Source organism: Megachile rotundata, chromosome 12 (assembly GCF_050947335.1).
Source record: "Megachile rotundata isolate GNS110a chromosome 12, iyMegRotu1, whole genome shotgun sequence".
Lineage (NCBI taxonomy): Eukaryota > Metazoa > Arthropoda > Insecta > Hymenoptera > Megachilidae > Megachile > Megachile rotundata.
The window spans coordinates 6,421,162-6,438,491 of NC_134994.1; the positions used below are offsets into that span (position 1 = coordinate 6,421,162).

General features: G+C 27.2%; 5 protein-coding genes across 5 annotated transcripts; 1 reads left to right on the forward strand and 4 right to left on the reverse strand.

Annotated features, from left to right (window-relative positions):
* Positions 1–112: 112 nt before the first annotated feature.
* LOC100881121 (PAX3- and PAX7-binding protein 1) lies at positions 113–6,921 on the reverse strand. Its single transcript, XM_003700919.3, has 16 exons — positions 6,459–6,921; positions 5,552–5,730; positions 4,831–4,990; positions 4,585–4,684; positions 4,346–4,503; positions 4,196–4,278; positions 3,624–3,823; positions 3,327–3,516; positions 2,133–2,256; positions 1,754–1,942; positions 1,414–1,613; positions 1,161–1,311; positions 887–1,082; positions 612–810; positions 398–516; positions 113–212 (listed from the first exon to the last, which is right to left on the reverse strand). Exons 1-16 carry the CDS (start codon positions 6,643–6,645, stop codon positions 161–163), a joined length of 2,487 nt encoding a protein of 828 aa, XP_003700967.3. The 5' UTR covers positions 6,646–6,921; the 3' UTR covers positions 113–160.
* A 369-nt stretch (positions 6,922–7,290) lies between these two features.
* Positions 7,291–11,941, reverse strand: LOC100882579 (tectonic-3). Its single transcript, XM_076538219.1, has 8 exons — positions 11,067–11,941; positions 10,705–10,965; positions 10,448–10,623; positions 10,018–10,365; positions 9,704–9,937; positions 9,472–9,631; positions 9,197–9,393; positions 7,291–9,128 (listed from the first exon to the last, which is right to left on the reverse strand). Exons 1-8 carry the CDS (start codon positions 11,152–11,154, stop codon positions 8,037–8,039), a joined length of 2,556 nt encoding a protein of 851 aa, XP_076394334.1. The 5' UTR covers positions 11,155–11,941; the 3' UTR covers positions 7,291–8,036.
* Positions 11,942–11,965: 24 nt separating this feature from the next.
* LOC100882690 (trafficking protein particle complex subunit 13) lies at positions 11,966–14,844 on the forward strand. The gene is made up of 10 exons (XM_003700848.3): positions 11,966–12,465; positions 12,580–12,748; positions 12,830–12,914; positions 13,038–13,165; positions 13,490–13,613; positions 13,727–13,823; positions 13,897–14,123; positions 14,210–14,310; positions 14,491–14,638; positions 14,714–14,844. The coding sequence occupies exons 1-10, from the start codon at positions 12,423–12,425 to the stop codon at positions 14,804–14,806; spliced, it is 1,215 nt and encodes a 404-aa protein (XP_003700896.1). The 5' UTR covers positions 11,966–12,422; the 3' UTR covers positions 14,807–14,844.
* On the reverse strand, positions 14,786–16,170 carry LOC100882798 (GPN-loop GTPase 2). Its single transcript, XM_003700849.3, has 5 exons — positions 16,036–16,170; positions 15,741–15,946; positions 15,559–15,673; positions 15,279–15,474; positions 14,786–15,187 (listed from the first exon to the last, which is right to left on the reverse strand). Exons 1-5 carry the CDS (start codon positions 16,154–16,156, stop codon positions 14,950–14,952), a joined length of 876 nt encoding a protein of 291 aa, XP_003700897.1. The 5' UTR covers positions 16,157–16,170; the 3' UTR covers positions 14,786–14,949.
* A 15-nt stretch (positions 16,171–16,185) lies between these two features.
* LOC105661811 (proteasome assembly chaperone 3-like) lies at positions 16,186–16,989 on the reverse strand. The gene is made up of 4 exons (XM_012279669.2): positions 16,785–16,989; positions 16,637–16,718; positions 16,414–16,521; positions 16,186–16,345 (listed from the first exon to the last, which is right to left on the reverse strand). The coding sequence occupies exons 2-4, from the start codon at positions 16,702–16,704 to the stop codon at positions 16,186–16,188; spliced, it is 336 nt and encodes a 111-aa protein (XP_012135059.1). The 5' UTR covers positions 16,705–16,718; positions 16,785–16,989.
* Between the last annotated feature and the right edge of the window lie 341 nt (positions 16,990–17,330).

Genomic DNA, 17,330 nt, shown 5'->3' on the forward strand with positions numbered 1-17,330 from the left:
ATTACATTTTTTATATATTACACATCTAATTGTACTGCAAGTTTATCATGTACAAGATCTTTCCGGTATGTGTATAAAACTATAGACAGGCATATTAATGAATACTATGAAATAAAAATATGATAAAATATTATTACGAAATGCATACATAATTAATACATTACAAAGGTTTAATTATTTTTAAGATGGACTTTGAATACTCCCAGGCTTCACTGTAAAAATTAATAATTCAATTAATTCATGTGTAAGCTTAAAAAATAAATATAATAAATATAAAATATTAATTAAAATATGTTAAAGAAAATCTAAGATATCAATTCTGACATCTTACTATCCAATAGTAATAAAATTATTTGTAGTAATTGTTCACAATAAAGAACAAATTATGAATACTTACTTATGTGCTGGGTTTGCCTGATCTAATTGTTCACTAAGTTGTTGAATAAGTGTAGCAAACATTCTTAAATGATCTATTGTTTCACCTTGTAACCACGCACGAGGAAGTGTACTCATTACCTATCAAATAAACATAATTAGCATTATATATAAAACAGATAGTTCAAGCTACATTAACATATAATTTAATATTAACATAAAAAATGTCAACATACCATATTTGCTTTAAATAGAGCATCGGTAGGGGCTGACACTCGCAAGCCCGCTAAAAGATACCGGTTTAATAATGAACCAAGGGCTAAATTTTTTAATTGCGTATCTCCGAGAAGACCTTGCCAGCTTAATAAATTTCTCAGTAGTTTCACAGCCATTGCAAATTGTCTTTGAAAAAATTGATGTTTCGTATCTAGAACTCTGAAAAACAAAAGTAAAAATTATAATTATAAAATTACAATTAACAATTTTGACAAAATATGCAAAATATACTAACTGTTTTGGAAAAATTGGTATAAAAACATCGTTTTCGACTGCCGATTTAATTTTGTCTAATATAGCATTAAATAATGTTTCTAATGGTTTACTCGCATCATTTAAATTTGGATATTCTCTAATAAGACGATTTACTGTGCCAACAAGCCGTAATGTTTGAGATGTAGACATTGGATCCCATATTCTCTCAACTATAGCTATAATAAAAAATCAATTAGTAATTTATTGAAAAATTTCTAAATTTTCATGATTAAATATTTTATAAATATTCTTACATGTTAATCTAGGTACAACAACCTTTTCTACTGTAAATGGTACTAATCTAACATCTGGATCTTTTTTCAGAGATTCCTCTGTTTCTCTATTATCTAACGCATATAAGAGCAACGTGTTATACCATTTCGTTCTTTCTATATCAGCACTTTCCTAAAATCAAAATGCAGTTATAACTTGTCCATAGTTTAAAATAATAATTAAGTCAAATTACAATAATACTATATAGAAATGATAAGATATAATAGAAAGTACCATGATAGGATTCCACGTCAGCAAATGCAATCTAATAATAGGAGAAATGATTTTAGGTATACATAAAGACACATAAGCTTCCATATAAGCATCTCTATCAGTTTCTCTCCAGGATTCTAATTTTGAAAGTATTCCTCTTATTGTACAATATTCGTCCATGACGTCAGCAAATATTTCTTTACTTTCGTTATCAATTTCGTCTGAAACAAAAGTATGGAGAAATTAAAATTTAGATAAATCGTAAGGTAATAGTAAATAGTAACAATAATTTATGATGACAATAAACATAGTACGTATATTCCAATTTTTATATGAATTAAACTGAATTTATTGAAACAACCTTTTGTTTGTTTGAACGCAAGATTTTGCTGTTCAGTAACTTCATCATCACTTGACATTCCATCAATATGTTTTGGCATTGTAGGAGCTAATTCTCTAGCTCTTCTTCGACGAGCTCTTCTTCCTTCTCTTTCTGTAGCTCGACGAATGCGAGCTTCAACTTCAGGTCCTTTGCGGATAGGTTGTCCTCCTATAGTTTTTAAAGTAATTTTTATTAGAATTATATTGATTAAGAAAATTCCTATATGTATATACAATTGGAACCAATGGAAGACATAGAAAATTCTTAGTCATGGTTAATGTACAATATTAAAAATGAAATATCTGTAACTCTCTATAGATATAAATAAATATATATAATTAGTATTAAAATAACTGACTTGCAGCTGTCGTAATTTCTTCTGCTTGATCTCTCGTATCTTGACGTCTTCTCTCCATTAGTTCAGTGGTACGTTCGCTGTAAAGATCTAACCAGCGTTGCTCCAATCCAACGACCAGCGGCAGCTAACAAAAAAGTTTTATGTTAACATTCACACAGTGAATCAATTCAATGACTCTGGGAATTATTTTTGTTCCAAAAAATATTTATTCTATAATCTTATAATTATAAATGCATATTTAGCTTAAACACCAAACACGTGTAATAACTTGCTAATAAACAGTTATTGTTAACATTTGCTGGAACTCAATATATAATTCCACAGTCATCGGATATCTTCTGTTCGAGATAAAATTAAAAATTAATATTAATTTACTTACCGCAATTATTAATTTATCTTTTCAAAAACTATAAGTACTTAACAGTAATTCTTACTACAGAATAAATAATTTGTTGTATACAGAGAAGATACAGACCCCCGGCAATATAAGTATACATAATATATAATTTCTAATTTTGTTTTACACATTTTTATTCTCAGTATGCATTTTTCTTTTTCATAAATTGTAAATACTAAAGTAAACATTTTCATAAAAATTTGAAATGATAAAAGTATTGATAAACAAAATTGAATTCTTACTTCTATTGTAAATAACTTTAGCTGAAATTACATAATTTTAAATTAACCCTTAAAATACTTTATTATTGTTTAATAATTTCATTATTAATAATTATAGAGAAGGAAGGTTACTATATTTTTCCTATGTGCAGTGTAATAAAATAAAAATATGTTAAATGAAAATTAAAGGGTTAAAAATATCTGTTAAATTTTTATCTAATAATAAGTGATTGTAAACTATAATTTTCAAATTATTATCTAAATAAGAACGTATTACAATTGAACTATATCATACACAATATTTTGATTCATTTATTTCTGTTCAATAAATAAAGTAAAGCATTATGGTCCAACGTAAAATATCTACAACTTAAAACTTAATTTTTAAAGCAAATTAAAATGAAAAATATATTTGTTTAAACACCTAAGAAAAAACAGTACTACAGAGATTTTATTAAAAAATTTATTCGGTAAGAAAAATGCATTGCTTCTAATATGGCTGAATAACTTGTACAGCCAAAAATTGCATGGAAAACCCCAGTGCACATAAAAAAACGTGACAGCGTATAAACCCACCTTCTCATCAAGACACTCTACCAAGTCAGTGACATACCCACGCAACTCTTGGTAATATCTGAAGCGCTGTGCAAGCTGCGGTGCACGAATTTCGCCAACATCCAGTTCTTTCATTGTTTGCCCTAACTCTTGTTCTAAACGCTCCTGATCTAGTTGATGACGTCGGTGTACTTCTTTCAAGCTATCCAATCTATAAATTATATTTCTCATTCTAATCTTAAGTAATTTTATAAATAGATAAAAAGTTTCTAATTTATATTGCAAAAGTTATTTAAAACTTTTAATAAAATTTATAACCTTGCACGTATTTTATTTACAACTTCTTGCGGCGTAATTGGCACTATTTTTGTTGGATCAGGTGGCTGAATTGTTGGAGGCGGTGGTGGAGCTGGCATCATGACCATTTCCAAAGATATTCCACTTCCCATCATCTGATTTACATTCATACCCATTGAATATTGTTGTTGCATTATAGAATCTTGTTGGACTGCTGCAATCTAAATATATTATTTATAATTTATCAAAAGAACATTTAGTCATGTAAAATTGTAGATGAATAATAGCAGTTAAAGTGTGTAATCTCTAGACTGTAGATTCTCTGTGCTAAAAGAAATGAAAAAGTCTTTTACCATTTTGTAATGTGCAGCTTGTTCTACATACGATACCCTGACCACGAACAATGTATCAGTTATTCATGGATAAGATTCGTACTCGTATAAGACAACGTGTATACATATAAACGTGCACGCAAGCACACAGAATACTCAATTTTCAGTCGTTTGAATTTCACGAACAAAACTGCAGATTACAAAAATAATTGCACACTTTAGTTCGGACACCGTATTTTTCAAATAAAACAATGAGATTACCTGTGCACCTGTCACACCTTTCCGAATTTGTTGAGCTTCCCATTCTTCCTCTTCATTTTCATGCTCACTTTCATCATCAGAAACTAAAAAGTAGCTTACAATATATCCATTTGTTTCAGAAATTATAAAAATAAATTAAACAATACCAACGTTTTAATGGAACCTGTGAAGCAAGAAATGCTTCTCTTCTTTTTTCCTTATCGCGTGCTTCAGTATTAACAGTCATATCGATTCGATCTTGAGAATCATCGTCGTCGCTTCTGTCATGATCTTCTTCCCTAATAAGTCTTGACTTGCCTTTATCATCGCTGCAAATGTTAATATACTTGCTATATGTTTTTCTAAGTAAACAAGAAATTTGACAAATAAGTTGGTTGAAAAAATATTACCTTGGTTCTTCTATAGGAATATATTCGGTTCCTAATTCTCTTGCTTTCTGCCTGCATTTCCTAGCTGCATGGATCATTGCAGCATCAGGTATACAACCACCTATGAGTATAATACATGTATATATAATATTTGTTATATTGTTTCTTAAATAATTAAAATTGTAAAAAAAAATGAATAAATTTAAATAAAAAGAGATTCAATAATAGTAGAAATTTGTTTACAATTGCAATAATAATATTACATACTTTCAAGTAGAATCTTCATTGTATCAGCCTTATCTGTATTTCTTCTAAATTTATGACTACGTGGTTCATCATCTTCTTCGTCAGATGTATAGTCATCCTTTCCAGCTGCTAGTGCAGCTCGTCCATTTAAGATTAACGATCCTGTATTTTTTATTTTAACCTAGTAATAAAAATAATTTTTTTGTTTAATAAAATCCTTAATTAAAAAAACAATGTTAATAATTTCAGTAATTAATTTATAATTGTTATTAGTTTAGTCGATGTTAAATTATATTGAAAAAATGATATACATAATAGCAATGCAAATTTTTTTCAGTTTCTAATTTCTATGATATATAAAGATACAAAAATGATTATATTATGGCACATTATCACATAATGTATATATAAAACGATTTTTAACTTACTACATATGTTCATATTTTAATAGCTGTGTATACATAACATATTTAAAACTTTCATTAAATCCATTATGTTATCAGAATTATGTTCTGTATTTGATACATCAAAATACTTTTGCAGTTAAAAAAGCAACATAACTTACAAGAATGATAAATGTAATGAAGATTTATTTATAATGCATTGATAAAGATTTCTATCACATTTTTCAATGAATATTAAATGTTGAACATTGTGAAGAAATGAAATCCTGATTTAAGAACAGCAAATGACATAAATCAGAAAAATTCTAATAATAATAAACATCATAGAGATAGCTTACTACTAGATCATCTGTCTTTATTTCTAAATCTTTTTCCTGTTTAATGGACATGTTCGCTTGCTCTGAGTCCACTTGCATTTTCTCTTCACCTTTCTTTTTTTTCCGTTCGTGATCTAGTTGTTTCATCAACTTTTTGCTCCTAGAAGATTTCTTCACTTTAAAGACTTCGCCATCATCCGCTGCAAAGTAATAAATTATTATGACTGATATATTATCTAAAAACTAAATAATTGTATTAACAATCTTATATTTTAATAAAATTAAACATTTAATAAGAACAATATACAAAATAGCATTATACATTGCAGAGCATAACATATTGTTATTTAATAAGGAAATACATATGTATATACTAAGAAACTATAGTATGGTTTATGGTTAATATTAAATTTAATGAAATAGTTAATACATTTAATAAATCAAAATGCAATTAGAAAAAGTGTGAGTTCTTATGATTTGACATGTTTACATAAATAATCCATAGTTTTTAGGCTCAATAGGACTAATGCTACCATAAATACATATTACGTGTACCAGAACCATTAGAAGATAAAAAATCTAATCATCCTTATTAGATAAACATAATAAATAAATAATAATATATAACAAGGTTCCTTTAACTATGATTTTATATAAAATACACATTCTTATTATACTCTCTCATGTAACATTACAGATTGCAAATCATTATTTAATTAAAATATCAAAGCGCTTAAAAATTATAAGTGTTATACTCTGCAGTACATTTCATTACATGATTATTTTGTTACAAAAAAGATTAAAATTATTGAAAATTATTGTTATATTTATTTCATTAACTACCATAAGTAAAACAATTAAAACTGAAATTTAATTTTCATTTTACATAAAACATATACACTTGTGAACATATACTATACAAAAGTACCTTCTTCCAGCTCCTCTCCAAAACTAAGGAGCGTCTGCTTCGGTTTGTCCTTCTTCTTTGTTTTAGACTTTACAGGTTGAGTATCTTCCACTTCCATCCTATTTTCATTATCTTCATCATCGTCGTTGAAAGGCCGACGGCGAATATTTCTCTTGGGTTTATTAAATAATGACATCGTCCTTAACATCAACCAGCCCGTTTAGACAATTCGCATGTATAGGCTACTCTTAATTTCTTAAATGAGTAGGAGTAAAAAAATAAATCGAAATTTCATAGCACAAAAACGGAAACAAAAATTTGTTTAAATATCCGTCCGTATTGCCATTAAACGTAATTTAAACTCGTAAATATGCGACGGTGACCACAAAAACGCGACACCTTTGTGAAATTGTAATATGGATTATCCATTGAATTACAATCCTATAGACTTGGAAAATGTTTCCCAAATTTGTGTCATGAAGACAAGCACTTTGTTGTTTAAGTTGATGATTGGCTTACTTTAATATAGCAGTGATATACACATATATATATGTAAACATATGAATTATAATTATATTATTACTTTACCATAGTGTTTTCTACTAAAGTAAAAATTAAAATGATTATTACATAATCAAATTTTAAATGTAAAAGAGATATAATCATTGATCTATGACTACGTTTCCATCGACTACGTTTCCATCGAGAGTCCAAATCGGGTCAGAGTCGGGTTAGAGTCGGGTTTGAGTCGCGGGTTGGAGTTGCGGCAGGGTTGAACATTACCAACTGCACAAAGTCAACTACCATATTCTGACATGTAAAGGAGAGCAATATTAATTTTACAATATCAAAATAACATACAAAAATTATTTCTCAGATTACAAGATCACCGACAAAAAGTAATAATAACCTCTTCTACACCGATTAATACAACACGTGATACACAATGCAATTTGGATTTGTTATGTTGGCAACACGAACTCGACTCTTGTCGTTTCCATCGAACCCAATTGAACGCTACCCTAAAATTTTGTAGGGTAGAGTTCAACTAAACCTTTGGTGTTTCCACCGTAAAAGCGCTCACCCCAACCCGACTCTAACCCGACTCTGACCCGATTTGGACCCTCGATGGAAACGTAGTCAATGTGGCAACTAGAAATGGCGTAAACTGCTACTTTTTGTGACACTTCAACCTATCAAAATTAACATTATTAAATGAGTGAAAAGTATAAAAACATTATTTATATATATTTATTTCAAGGATGAAAATCCGTTGAACATAGTCTTTTGTTCAACAGAATATACTATGAGCCATTGAATAAACTAATTGTTACCTCTTATATAAAAAATAAAAGGCGAATTATCTGATTACATTTAAAAAACTCGTTCAATAAAATATACAACATTACATAGTTTCTAGCTTTTATTTCTTTTAAATATACACTGCATTAATCTAATGTAATAAATTAGTTCTTGTATCATTTCAAACTTCCCATTTGTTTACATCAAATAAAATTATTTTATTATTCACTGATAGTTTAATTTAAATTGTAATTTGTATTTTAAGAATATAAACAAAGCTATGTAATAATATAATAACTAGATGAAATACAAAAAGTTGCGCAAAAATATAGCGAATGTTATATTAATTAAAAACACACTAGGTTCAATACAGTTTGACCTACCTAAAAATGGATAAAAAAAATCATATGGCAATGTAAGATCTAAATTAGGACTCCCTGCAAAGTAGTATTTGGACGGCTTCGATATATCATGGAACATAACATAATTAATAATATCTACTTGCAATATATCTGTACAGTTTTCAGACATACACTTTGACCAGAATATATCAGATTCTTGTGCAAAAGTGATACCTACTCCTAGTATATTATAATTAGTCAGGGATTTTGGTTTTGCTAATGCAGAATATAAAATATCTAACTGTATAGATGTTACTAACCCTGAACAGTATGCTCGACCATTAATTAAATGTCCTGTAATAGTATTTTGAGGCACTCTGTCAAGTAATATTTGTGCCCAATCAGCTGTATCATTGCTGAAGAAGTTACCCGATTTGGAAACATAAATACTGTATTTATCTATCTGAGTAACATTGAATAAAGAATTTGTCATTATAAGAAGCATTATATGATTTTGCAACTTTATACAAGATGTTGTATTAAAGTTATTAGTTTTTAAAGATATAGAACATTTCAGCTTAATATCTTCTCCAAAAAGAGGAGTATATCTGTTATCTTCACTACATTCACCATATCTTGTAGCTATAGGTAATGTAAAAAAACTATTAGTTTTATTAAAATTAATATATCTAACTTCCACGTTATTAGTCTTATTTATTTGTAAGGTACCAATAATTAATGGTCTTCCAAAAATATAGCCTGGATTACCGCTTAAAGAAAAAGTTTTTTCTTTATCTACTTCTGCCCATTCATAACTTATTTCAAATTGTTGATAAAAATGTTGAGAAACGTTTCCTATATTAAAATATACATTGAAGCTATTAATCCCCATGGAACCATTGTGAATAATTATATACTTCACACCTGTTACAATATTGTAACATGTTCCATTAGAACAGGATCCTAAGATAGTGTCATTGTTGCATGTTTTCCAAGAATATTTACAGTAATAATTAGTTAATGTTAGACACACATTTCTGGGACAACTCTGCAAATAATATATTTAAATATTATTACATTCTTGTGTTACAAGAAAAATACAAATTTTATAAATACCTCGTTTGATGTCATGATATAGGTTTCATTTAATAAATGGGGAGATACAATAACAGTGAAATTATTAAATGCTGTTGGAAATAAAAATTTATTTGTATTATTTAAATCAGTTTGTAAACACTGATGTTTCCATTCACGAAGATATTTTACAGTTTTCTTAAATGAACATAATTCAGTAAAACCAGATTGTGGAATTTCTAAATTAAATAACAAACAAAATACTTATTAAAGTATTTATACAAGTATATTTTATATAAAACTACAATAATACATACCCAAAGGTTCCACATAATTATCATGTATTTTCCATATAATGTCATTATCTTTATAAGGACTAGAATTGTTATATTCAGGTACATATAATTGGTCTTTCCATTTCCATGTCAGTCTATTTGGATTCATTGCTTCTTTTAAATCTTTATTTGTTTTTATATCCTGTATGGCATATAAGGTTTAATTAACCATGAATCGCAAAAATTAAAATAATTTAAAGTAATTTAATCTTACCAAATCGTTAGTAATGCTATATGTAGGCGGAAGATTGTCATATAAAATACAAAACAAATTATTTGCGAGTTTTTCAAGTATAAATGGAGTGTTATTTCGTTCTATATAATTTTTGTGATAACAATAACGTTTATCATACAATTCTGCTGGATGATCTTCACAATGTGAAAATACTGTTAAATGGAATTCATTACAATCTTTATCGCAACAACAATTAATGTCACATGATGATACCTGTTATAAGTAAAAAAATTAAATTAAATATTACAATTTTATACATTAAATAAAAAATTTCATGAATAATATAAACTTACTGTTAAATCACATTCACATACAGCAGACTCCACCTTATGTACAGTATGATTTTTTAATTCACTATTGTATTTAATTTTGTGAGGTGTTTGCATAGTTGATATATTAATCTTTGTAATTTGTGTTGGATATATAGAACTACTTGTACTAGTACTAGTACTAGTTGTATTATAAATGCTATCAGTCGTGGTACTTAATGTTCCTTGTGATACATCTTTTTCTACTAATTCATCACATTCTGTTTCATTTGCACATGTAAGTATATCTTCAAGTTTCTTTGTATGTATTAATTGATTGAATGTAAGATAAAGAAATATTGATAGAAATATGTTTGTAAACATTTTGATGGATTTTTATATAGTAGTAATATGAAATATACTTATTAATAAATATTTTTATTTAGTATTTATTTGGTAATATATTTTGCATTTATAAGTGACATCCATATTTTTCAAAATTTCTTGTAAGTATGTGTAATTCAATTTTAACTGTACCCATACTTTCTGTAAGCAGTTCAAATCTATCCAAGGAATTAACTAAGACACTTGGAGATTTCAGTTGTAAAGTTATTCCCAAAAATTTATCTCTTAATCTATCTTTCCAATTACCTACAACCATATTCTAGTTGAAAATATTACATGTACAAAGTAATAATATACTAAAAGTTTCTCAAAAGATATTCAACTAACCAATTGGTTTCCATGTGTGACATTCTATGCAATGTAATCCAGGGGATAATGGAATATTACAAATTCCATAAGATCCAAACAATACCCTTCCATGTGTATCTCTAAAAAATATTTGCAATAAAAGCTTTGGTGAATTTTGAAGAGTTTGAGTTGTATAATGTAAATCTATAGGATGATCCCAAATTGGTTCATTAATATATATGTCGCAGCTTTCTTGAGTTTGTCCTTCTTCACAACCGTTCAATACTTTCCATCCATTACCTGCATAAAAGAATAAAATCATTACCAAATGTACAATTATATATTAATTATTAATATTTTATATGATATCAAATTCTCAAATATGATAACGGTTACATTACCAGTATGGAAGCTCCACTTGCATAAAAGTTGTGATTGTTTAAAATCTTTTGCTGACAAAATCCTACCAATTATATGCAATTCAGCCATTCCATATAATTATATCATTTCATTTAAACATAATGATAACTTCAAATTATAAGTAACTTACGATAATGATTTTATTATTCACATATTACAAATAAAACAATCTACTTTTAATGTACAGTTTTTTGAAAAACAAACGTTATAAATTATAGATTTGAATACAAATATTTGGTAAAACGCATTATATAGAAATTGAAAATGCTGTTTATTGTTTTAACAATTATTTTAATCAATGTTCTCTTAAATAAATAAACAGAACATAATGAATCCTAATTTACAAATTCATTATTGTTCGGTGTTCAATGAAAGATCACACTCAGCGTACTGTTTTCATTCTTTCTGTATATGCCACCTTTTTCGTAACCAAGAGTTACGCGCATGCGTACTTATAATTTTTGAAAATAAATTTTCGAAGTTCTGTATTCCCCAATTTATAAATTTTTAAGTTTTTATGTTTACAAGTCATCAAGTTTCTATTACTCTTATTACATACTCTTACAGAGAGTATGCAAAAAATGTGTACACTACATGAAGTTTAATATCTTTTATTATCGCTTTATTTAAATTTACACTCCACCCGCCTACAGACTAACCTATTTCGCGCAATGTGACTAACTTCATTATGTTTTTCATTAGTTACTGCTGTCCTACTAATTCAGTACTGTCTACTCATCAGTTATATACTCGACAGACGAAAATTATGTATATTAGTAGGGATACAAATTGATGGCACAAGGAATCTACCAAATAGAAGAAATATTTTACGCAATTTTTTTTTGTTGGCACTATATACTTACAAAAATCTTTAAATGAAAATTTGTAATTTTGTCAAAGATAATCAAGCTTGTTTTGGAGTTTATTTTCTCAAATTTTCTGCCCACCGAGTATATATGCTTGGTGTCATGAAAGTCGCAGACATTTGCACGTTGTCCTTAGTTATGAAGTATGCTCACATGCGCAAAACCAACAAAAATTGGTTAGACAGCAAATATGTTTTCCCCAAATAGAGCATATTCACAATAATCATTTCTAAGTTTATAAAAAAGAAAGTTATGAGAAAACTGTTTTAAATTATTTTAGAAAGAATGTAACTTGATAATTAGTATTTTTGTATTCAATAATTAATTGGTTCAGTCGAATCGAATAGAATGTTACGTGCTCCATAGGTTATACTTCTTAAGAAGCATTTGATGTCAATAGTTTTTATCTAATTTCAATACAAATTTATTTTTTAAGCTTTGTCTTTTATTAATCTTCTGTAATCTACATAAATGGAAACTAAACCGAAAAGTGAACATTTGTTAGAATTAAAAGGTAATTACAATAATTCTTGTAAGATTTTGAGTGTGATTAGAAAAATAACATGATTATTTTAATAATGTTTAAAATGTTATTACTGATGACATTTTGATGTTTCATTATTCGTAGTGATGAGATTAACAAGACCCACACTTGCAAGTCCAGTAGTTGTCACATGTGATTCAACAGATCTTCCTGGTAACACATTAAACAATGAGCTTAAAAATGATTGTACTGCTTTACAAGGAATGGAAACTCTTGCAGTAGGACAGTTTATGGTGTTACCACAAAGTTTTGGGTATGTATATAAATAAATATTAATAATTTTATCAAAGATAATTTTATGTAAGAATTGTATATATATTGTATACATTTCCAGGAACATTTACTTAGGTGAAATATTTTCAAGTTATCTTTGTGTACATAATGGTAGCAGTCAGTTGGTAAAAAATGTTACCGTAAGAGTAAGTAATACCTTTTTATGTTTTAAGTATATAAGCAAAACTTGTGTTTACTAAAAAGTAAAAAATGATATTAACTGCATACATATAATATTTAATTTATCATTCATTCTTAACATTTCATAGGCTGATTTACAAACAAGCACCCAAATTATTTCTCTTTGTGGTAGTAGTGGAGAAATGAAAGATTTGGCACCTGATAATACAGTTGATGAAGTAATACACCATGAAGTGAAAGAAATAGGAACACATATGTAAGAGAATATAATAAAATAATAATACAACAATTTGCTACCTTAATTCTAATATCATATATTTAGAAAAATGAAGTTTTATAAGGCGTGACAAGATAAGGAAAACTGATTATTTCAGTTCACTTTTATATCTTATGTAGTTATCTTGCATTATATATACATTCTATGTAGTAATACATTTTATACTGTATCAGGTAACCATACAAAATATAAAAGTAGATTAGTTAATCAATTTTACTTGTTACTTTATAAAATTTCACTTTTTTTATATGGGGTATTAGAATGAAAATATTAATATTTACTAAATAGTTATTTTCATTTCAGATTGGTGTGTGAAGTAACTTACACATCTACAAATTTAGGTGGCACATCACAATCATTCAGAAAATATTTTAAATTTCAAGTAGTCAAACCATTAGATGTAAAAACAAAGTTTTATAATGCAGAGGTAATATTTTTATAATTTTCTTTGTATAATATCATTTTTTTATAACTTTTTCATTTAATTGAATAATTTGTTTATAAAAAAGATTTATTTGTAAAACATAACTTTTTTTAAAGTCAGATGAAGTATACTTAGAAGCACAGATACAGAATCTCACAGCGGGTCCAATATGTTTAGAAAAAGTTGCGCTTGAATCATCTCATTTATTTAGTGGTAAGTTTATCAGTTACTGTTATTATAAGTAATTCAATCCTCAGTTTTCATGCGATTATTATAATATTTTCAGTATCAACATTAAATACAAATGAAAAAGGTGAATCTATTTATGGGTTAGTTAATTTATTAGATACTGATTGCAGCAGGCAATACCTGTATTGTTTAAAACCACAATTAAGTTTATTGAAAGACCCAAAAATGATGCACAATGCAACTAATATTGGTAAATTAGATATTGTATGGAGAAGTAATTTAGGGGAAAGGGGAAGATTACAAACAAGTCAGTTACAAAGAATGGTTTGTTAAATTGTATTTTACTGGATATGCCATTGATTGAATTTTTCAAAAACTTAATTTATATCTTAATATTTTTCTTTTCTCAGGCACCTGAATATGGTGATATAAGGGTTACTATGAAAGATATTCCTTTAACAGTTTATCTTGAACAATCGGTTAATTTTAATTGCCACATAATTAATACGTCGTAAGTATCGATATTACATACGGGAATGAAAACAAAAATAGGAAAAATTAGCTTAACTTTAGTTAATATATTAAAACAATATTGGTCGATTAAAATCCGGATAGTAGACTAAAACGACAATATTGTGTATTAAAAATATTTGTAAAAAAAATAATCAACATAAAGTTTGTTTTTTAATAGGGAAAGAAGCATGGATTTGATGTTAAGTTTGGAATCAAATAATTCCATAGCATGGTGTGGTATATCTAATACAACAATAGGAACATTAAAACCTGGAATATCAATAGATATTCCTTTATGCTTAATTGCATTACGTAGTGGTATTATTGTAAGTATTTTTAATGATATACGTATTTTAAAAATAATAATATATTATTTAATATCATAATGTATAATATTTTAGACTATTTCAGGATTAAAATTAGTGGATACATTTTTGAAGAGGGTATATGATTATGACAATTTAGCGCAGATATTTGTTAGTCAAAAAGACTAATTTATTATTTAATAAATTAATAAAGTATATTTATTGAATTCTTGTACGTTTCTTTCAAATATATCAAACATTTTTTAAAATACTAAAAGATAGTAATATGAAAAAAATATTATTAACTGGGCTATTTTTAGAAAATAAATTCTTTAGAAGTATGCATCTACTGTGGACATCTTTTCAGTTTCACTTACTGCTCCTACTGCACATGCAAGTAAAGTTTGAACATCTTGAGGGTCGTTTCCACCAAAAATATAGCCATTAGCTTTATCTACAGCATTCTTTACTTGTAGTAATAAAGCTTGGTTGGAAACATCTAATGGTATAAAACTAACAAGACTATAATCTTCTATTAATGATACAAAAGCTGTATTCAATTTTTTATACCTAAAATACAAAACATATAATACTTAAGTTTTAATAATTAGAACATTTCTAAATATTTATTATAAATTAATAAAAAAAATAGGAAGTTTACTTTGATGTAAATGGATCTTCGTCCAGCTTATCCAACAAGTATTTTAAGTCAAGCACTTCAGTATAAAAATCTATATTAAAATCTAGACAGTGGCTAAATTTTTTCATTTCATCAAATTTTGTCATGATATTAACATGAGGTAATCCTAGTTGTAACATAGTTGTCGTGCATAAAATTAAAGAAGACAAATATTTACCTACAAACGAAAAAATTAATAATTATATGTATGAACGCAATTTTGAATGTAGTTTATACAAAAATTATAATAAACAATAATTACCAGCATCACTACAATAATGAGAATCAACAAGATGTACACTGCACAACCTTACCAAATTCTGGCTTAATTTCTCGACAATTGTGCTGACTGATTTGTGATGTGTGTATAACTCAACCTATTAATAAATATTAAATAAAGCTTAAAAATACATGTTTTGTAATATAATATTTACTTATATGTACCTGGCCAGGACAATCAATAATAAGATAATGATCTTTCAAATTTAAGATCTTTGTAATTAGCCATTTTACATTAGCTTCTAAAAATTCCATACAGTAAACTAAAGCTCCATTTGGTCCAAGTTTATAATGTGACATTACTTCCTCATGCTTTATTAATTCAGATATATCTATTACTGGTGTGTATTCCATATTCTCATTTGCAGGATCTGAAAATGTAAAAATCAAATATAAATTATCAATGTATAAAATTTAATTTCTAAAATTATTTCTAAATACAACATTAATTAATATTTACCAATATTAATAATAGCTACTTTTCTACCAAGTTTTTCTAAAAATTTGCCCATAGCATGACAGTATGTTGTTTTTCCACTCCCTGGTGGACCAATTACTAATTGACCAAATATTAAACTCATATTTGTATTGTTATTTTATAACAGTAATATCATTTTAATGTATTTATAGCAGCAACAATGGCTTTTAAAGTATCTGGTTCATAATCTTTTAAGGATAATGATATTAATAATGGTTTATCTATATTAATTTGTTCTGCTATATAACGAGCAGCTGCAACAATTTCAATGTCATCCTTTCCAAATAAAACCCTAAAATCATTATTAAATATGTCAAATTAATTTGAAATTATATATTGATAAACCACAGATTTACTTACTTTGTAGAATATATACTACTACTAAATGGATGAAATGATGATCCTCGAGTTACTGCTATTAATGATCCAAACTTCTTAAAGTGTGTTACAATCAACAATACTCGATTGCTAAAAATAAATATTGATAGAAAAAAATTAGTAAACAATATACAGGAGTACTAAACTTATACTAATAATTATTAGAAACTATAGTTACTAATACCTGTATTCCTTGTTTAATTACCTGTAAATTTTTAAAGCAATATCAGTATGATAACCCTTTGTAATAATGGCACAAGCATTACTTTTCATATTTATTATTTTATCTGTATCAGAAATAAATGTTTAATTCCAAGAAAGTTAATCTAAATGACTTATTTCGTGAAACTTACTTATTTCATGTTCAAAATATGCTTAATAATTTCTGCTCATTTCGTTCAAAACAAATGTTGAATTTGTACACACATGTTACGCGTTCTAGTTTATTTTCTTGAGTTACAATAAATGTTTCCTACCCTGAGAAACAAATTCTTTTTCCATTCATTTTGCGCATATCAGTTCTTATTGGTAGAATCATGCTTCATAACTAAAAGCAATGCACATGCGCTTTTGTTATGTTAGTTATACCAAATATACTGGGTGGCTTAAATTTCCAAGTACATAAATCTCCAAATTTTAGACTTTGCAGAAGAACATTGAAACAAAATTAATATTCCGCATTTTGATATAGAGATATATCCAAGGACTATCTTAAGAAGTGCAATTTAGAAATTTAAGGAAACTAAGCTACGATCTTGTTCTATTAGTATGGAATGGGAGAGGTGTGAGTGCGATGAGGCGATAGGTTTGAAATTGCCGCAAATTGATGATACTGTATACATCTAGACGTGATTATACTCAGACAAAATGAGCAGGTATGTCATTCAAGCGCCATCTTC

Coding starts and splice junctions, on each gene's coding strand:
- LOC100881121 (XM_003700919.3), bottom strand. CDS start 6,645: ATGTTAAGGACGATGTCATTATTTAATAAACCCAAGAGAAATATTCGC. Junction 4,504..4,584: donor ATTCCTATAGAAGAACCAAG/GTAATATTTTTT, acceptor TAACATTTGCAG/CGATGATAAAGGCAAGTCAA. Junction 1,943..2,132: donor AGAAATTACGACAGCTGCAA/GTCAGTTATTTT, acceptor TAAAAACTATAG/GAGGACAACCTATCCGCAAA.
- LOC100882579 (XM_076538219.1), bottom strand. CDS start 11,154: ATGGCTGAATTGCATATAATTGGTAGGATTTTGTCAGCAAAAGATTTT. Junction 10,966..11,066: donor CAAGTGGAGCTTCCATACTG/GTAATGTAACCG, acceptor TCTTTTATGCAG/GTAATGGATGGAAAGTATTG. Junction 10,624..10,704: donor TCACACATGGAAACCAATTG/GTTAGTTGAATA, acceptor ATATGGTTGTAG/GTAATTGGAAAGATAGATTA.
- LOC100882690 (XM_003700848.3), top strand. CDS start 12,423: ATGGAAACTAAACCGAAAAGTGAACATTTGTTAGAATTAAAAG. Junction 12,466..12,579: donor ACATTTGTTAGAATTAAAAG/GTAATTACAATA, acceptor CATTATTCGTAG/TGATGAGATTAACAAGACCC. Junction 13,824..13,896: donor ATCATCTCATTTATTTAGTG/GTAAGTTTATCA, acceptor TAATATTTTCAG/TATCAACATTAAATACAAAT.
- LOC100882798 (XM_003700849.3), bottom strand. CDS start 16,156: ATGAGTTTAATATTTGGTCAATTAGTAATTGGTCCACCAGGGAGTGGA. Junction 15,674..15,740: donor TTATTGATTGTCCTGGCCAG/GTACATATAAGT, acceptor ATTTATTAATAG/GTTGAGTTATACACACATCA. Junction 15,475..15,558: donor TCATTATTGTAGTGATGCTG/GTAATTATTGTT, acceptor TTTCGTTTGTAG/GTAAATATTTGTCTTCTTTA.
- LOC105661811 (XM_012279669.2), bottom strand. CDS start 16,704: ATGAAAAGTAATGCTTGTGCCATTATTACAAAGGGTTATCATACTGAT. Junction 16,522..16,636: donor ATTGCTTTAAAAATTTACAG/GTAATTAAACAA, acceptor ATTTATTTTTAG/CAATCGAGTATTGTTGATTG. Junction 16,346..16,413: donor AGTAGTATATATTCTACAAA/GTAAGTAAATCT, acceptor TAATGATTTTAG/GGTTTTATTTGGAAAGGATG.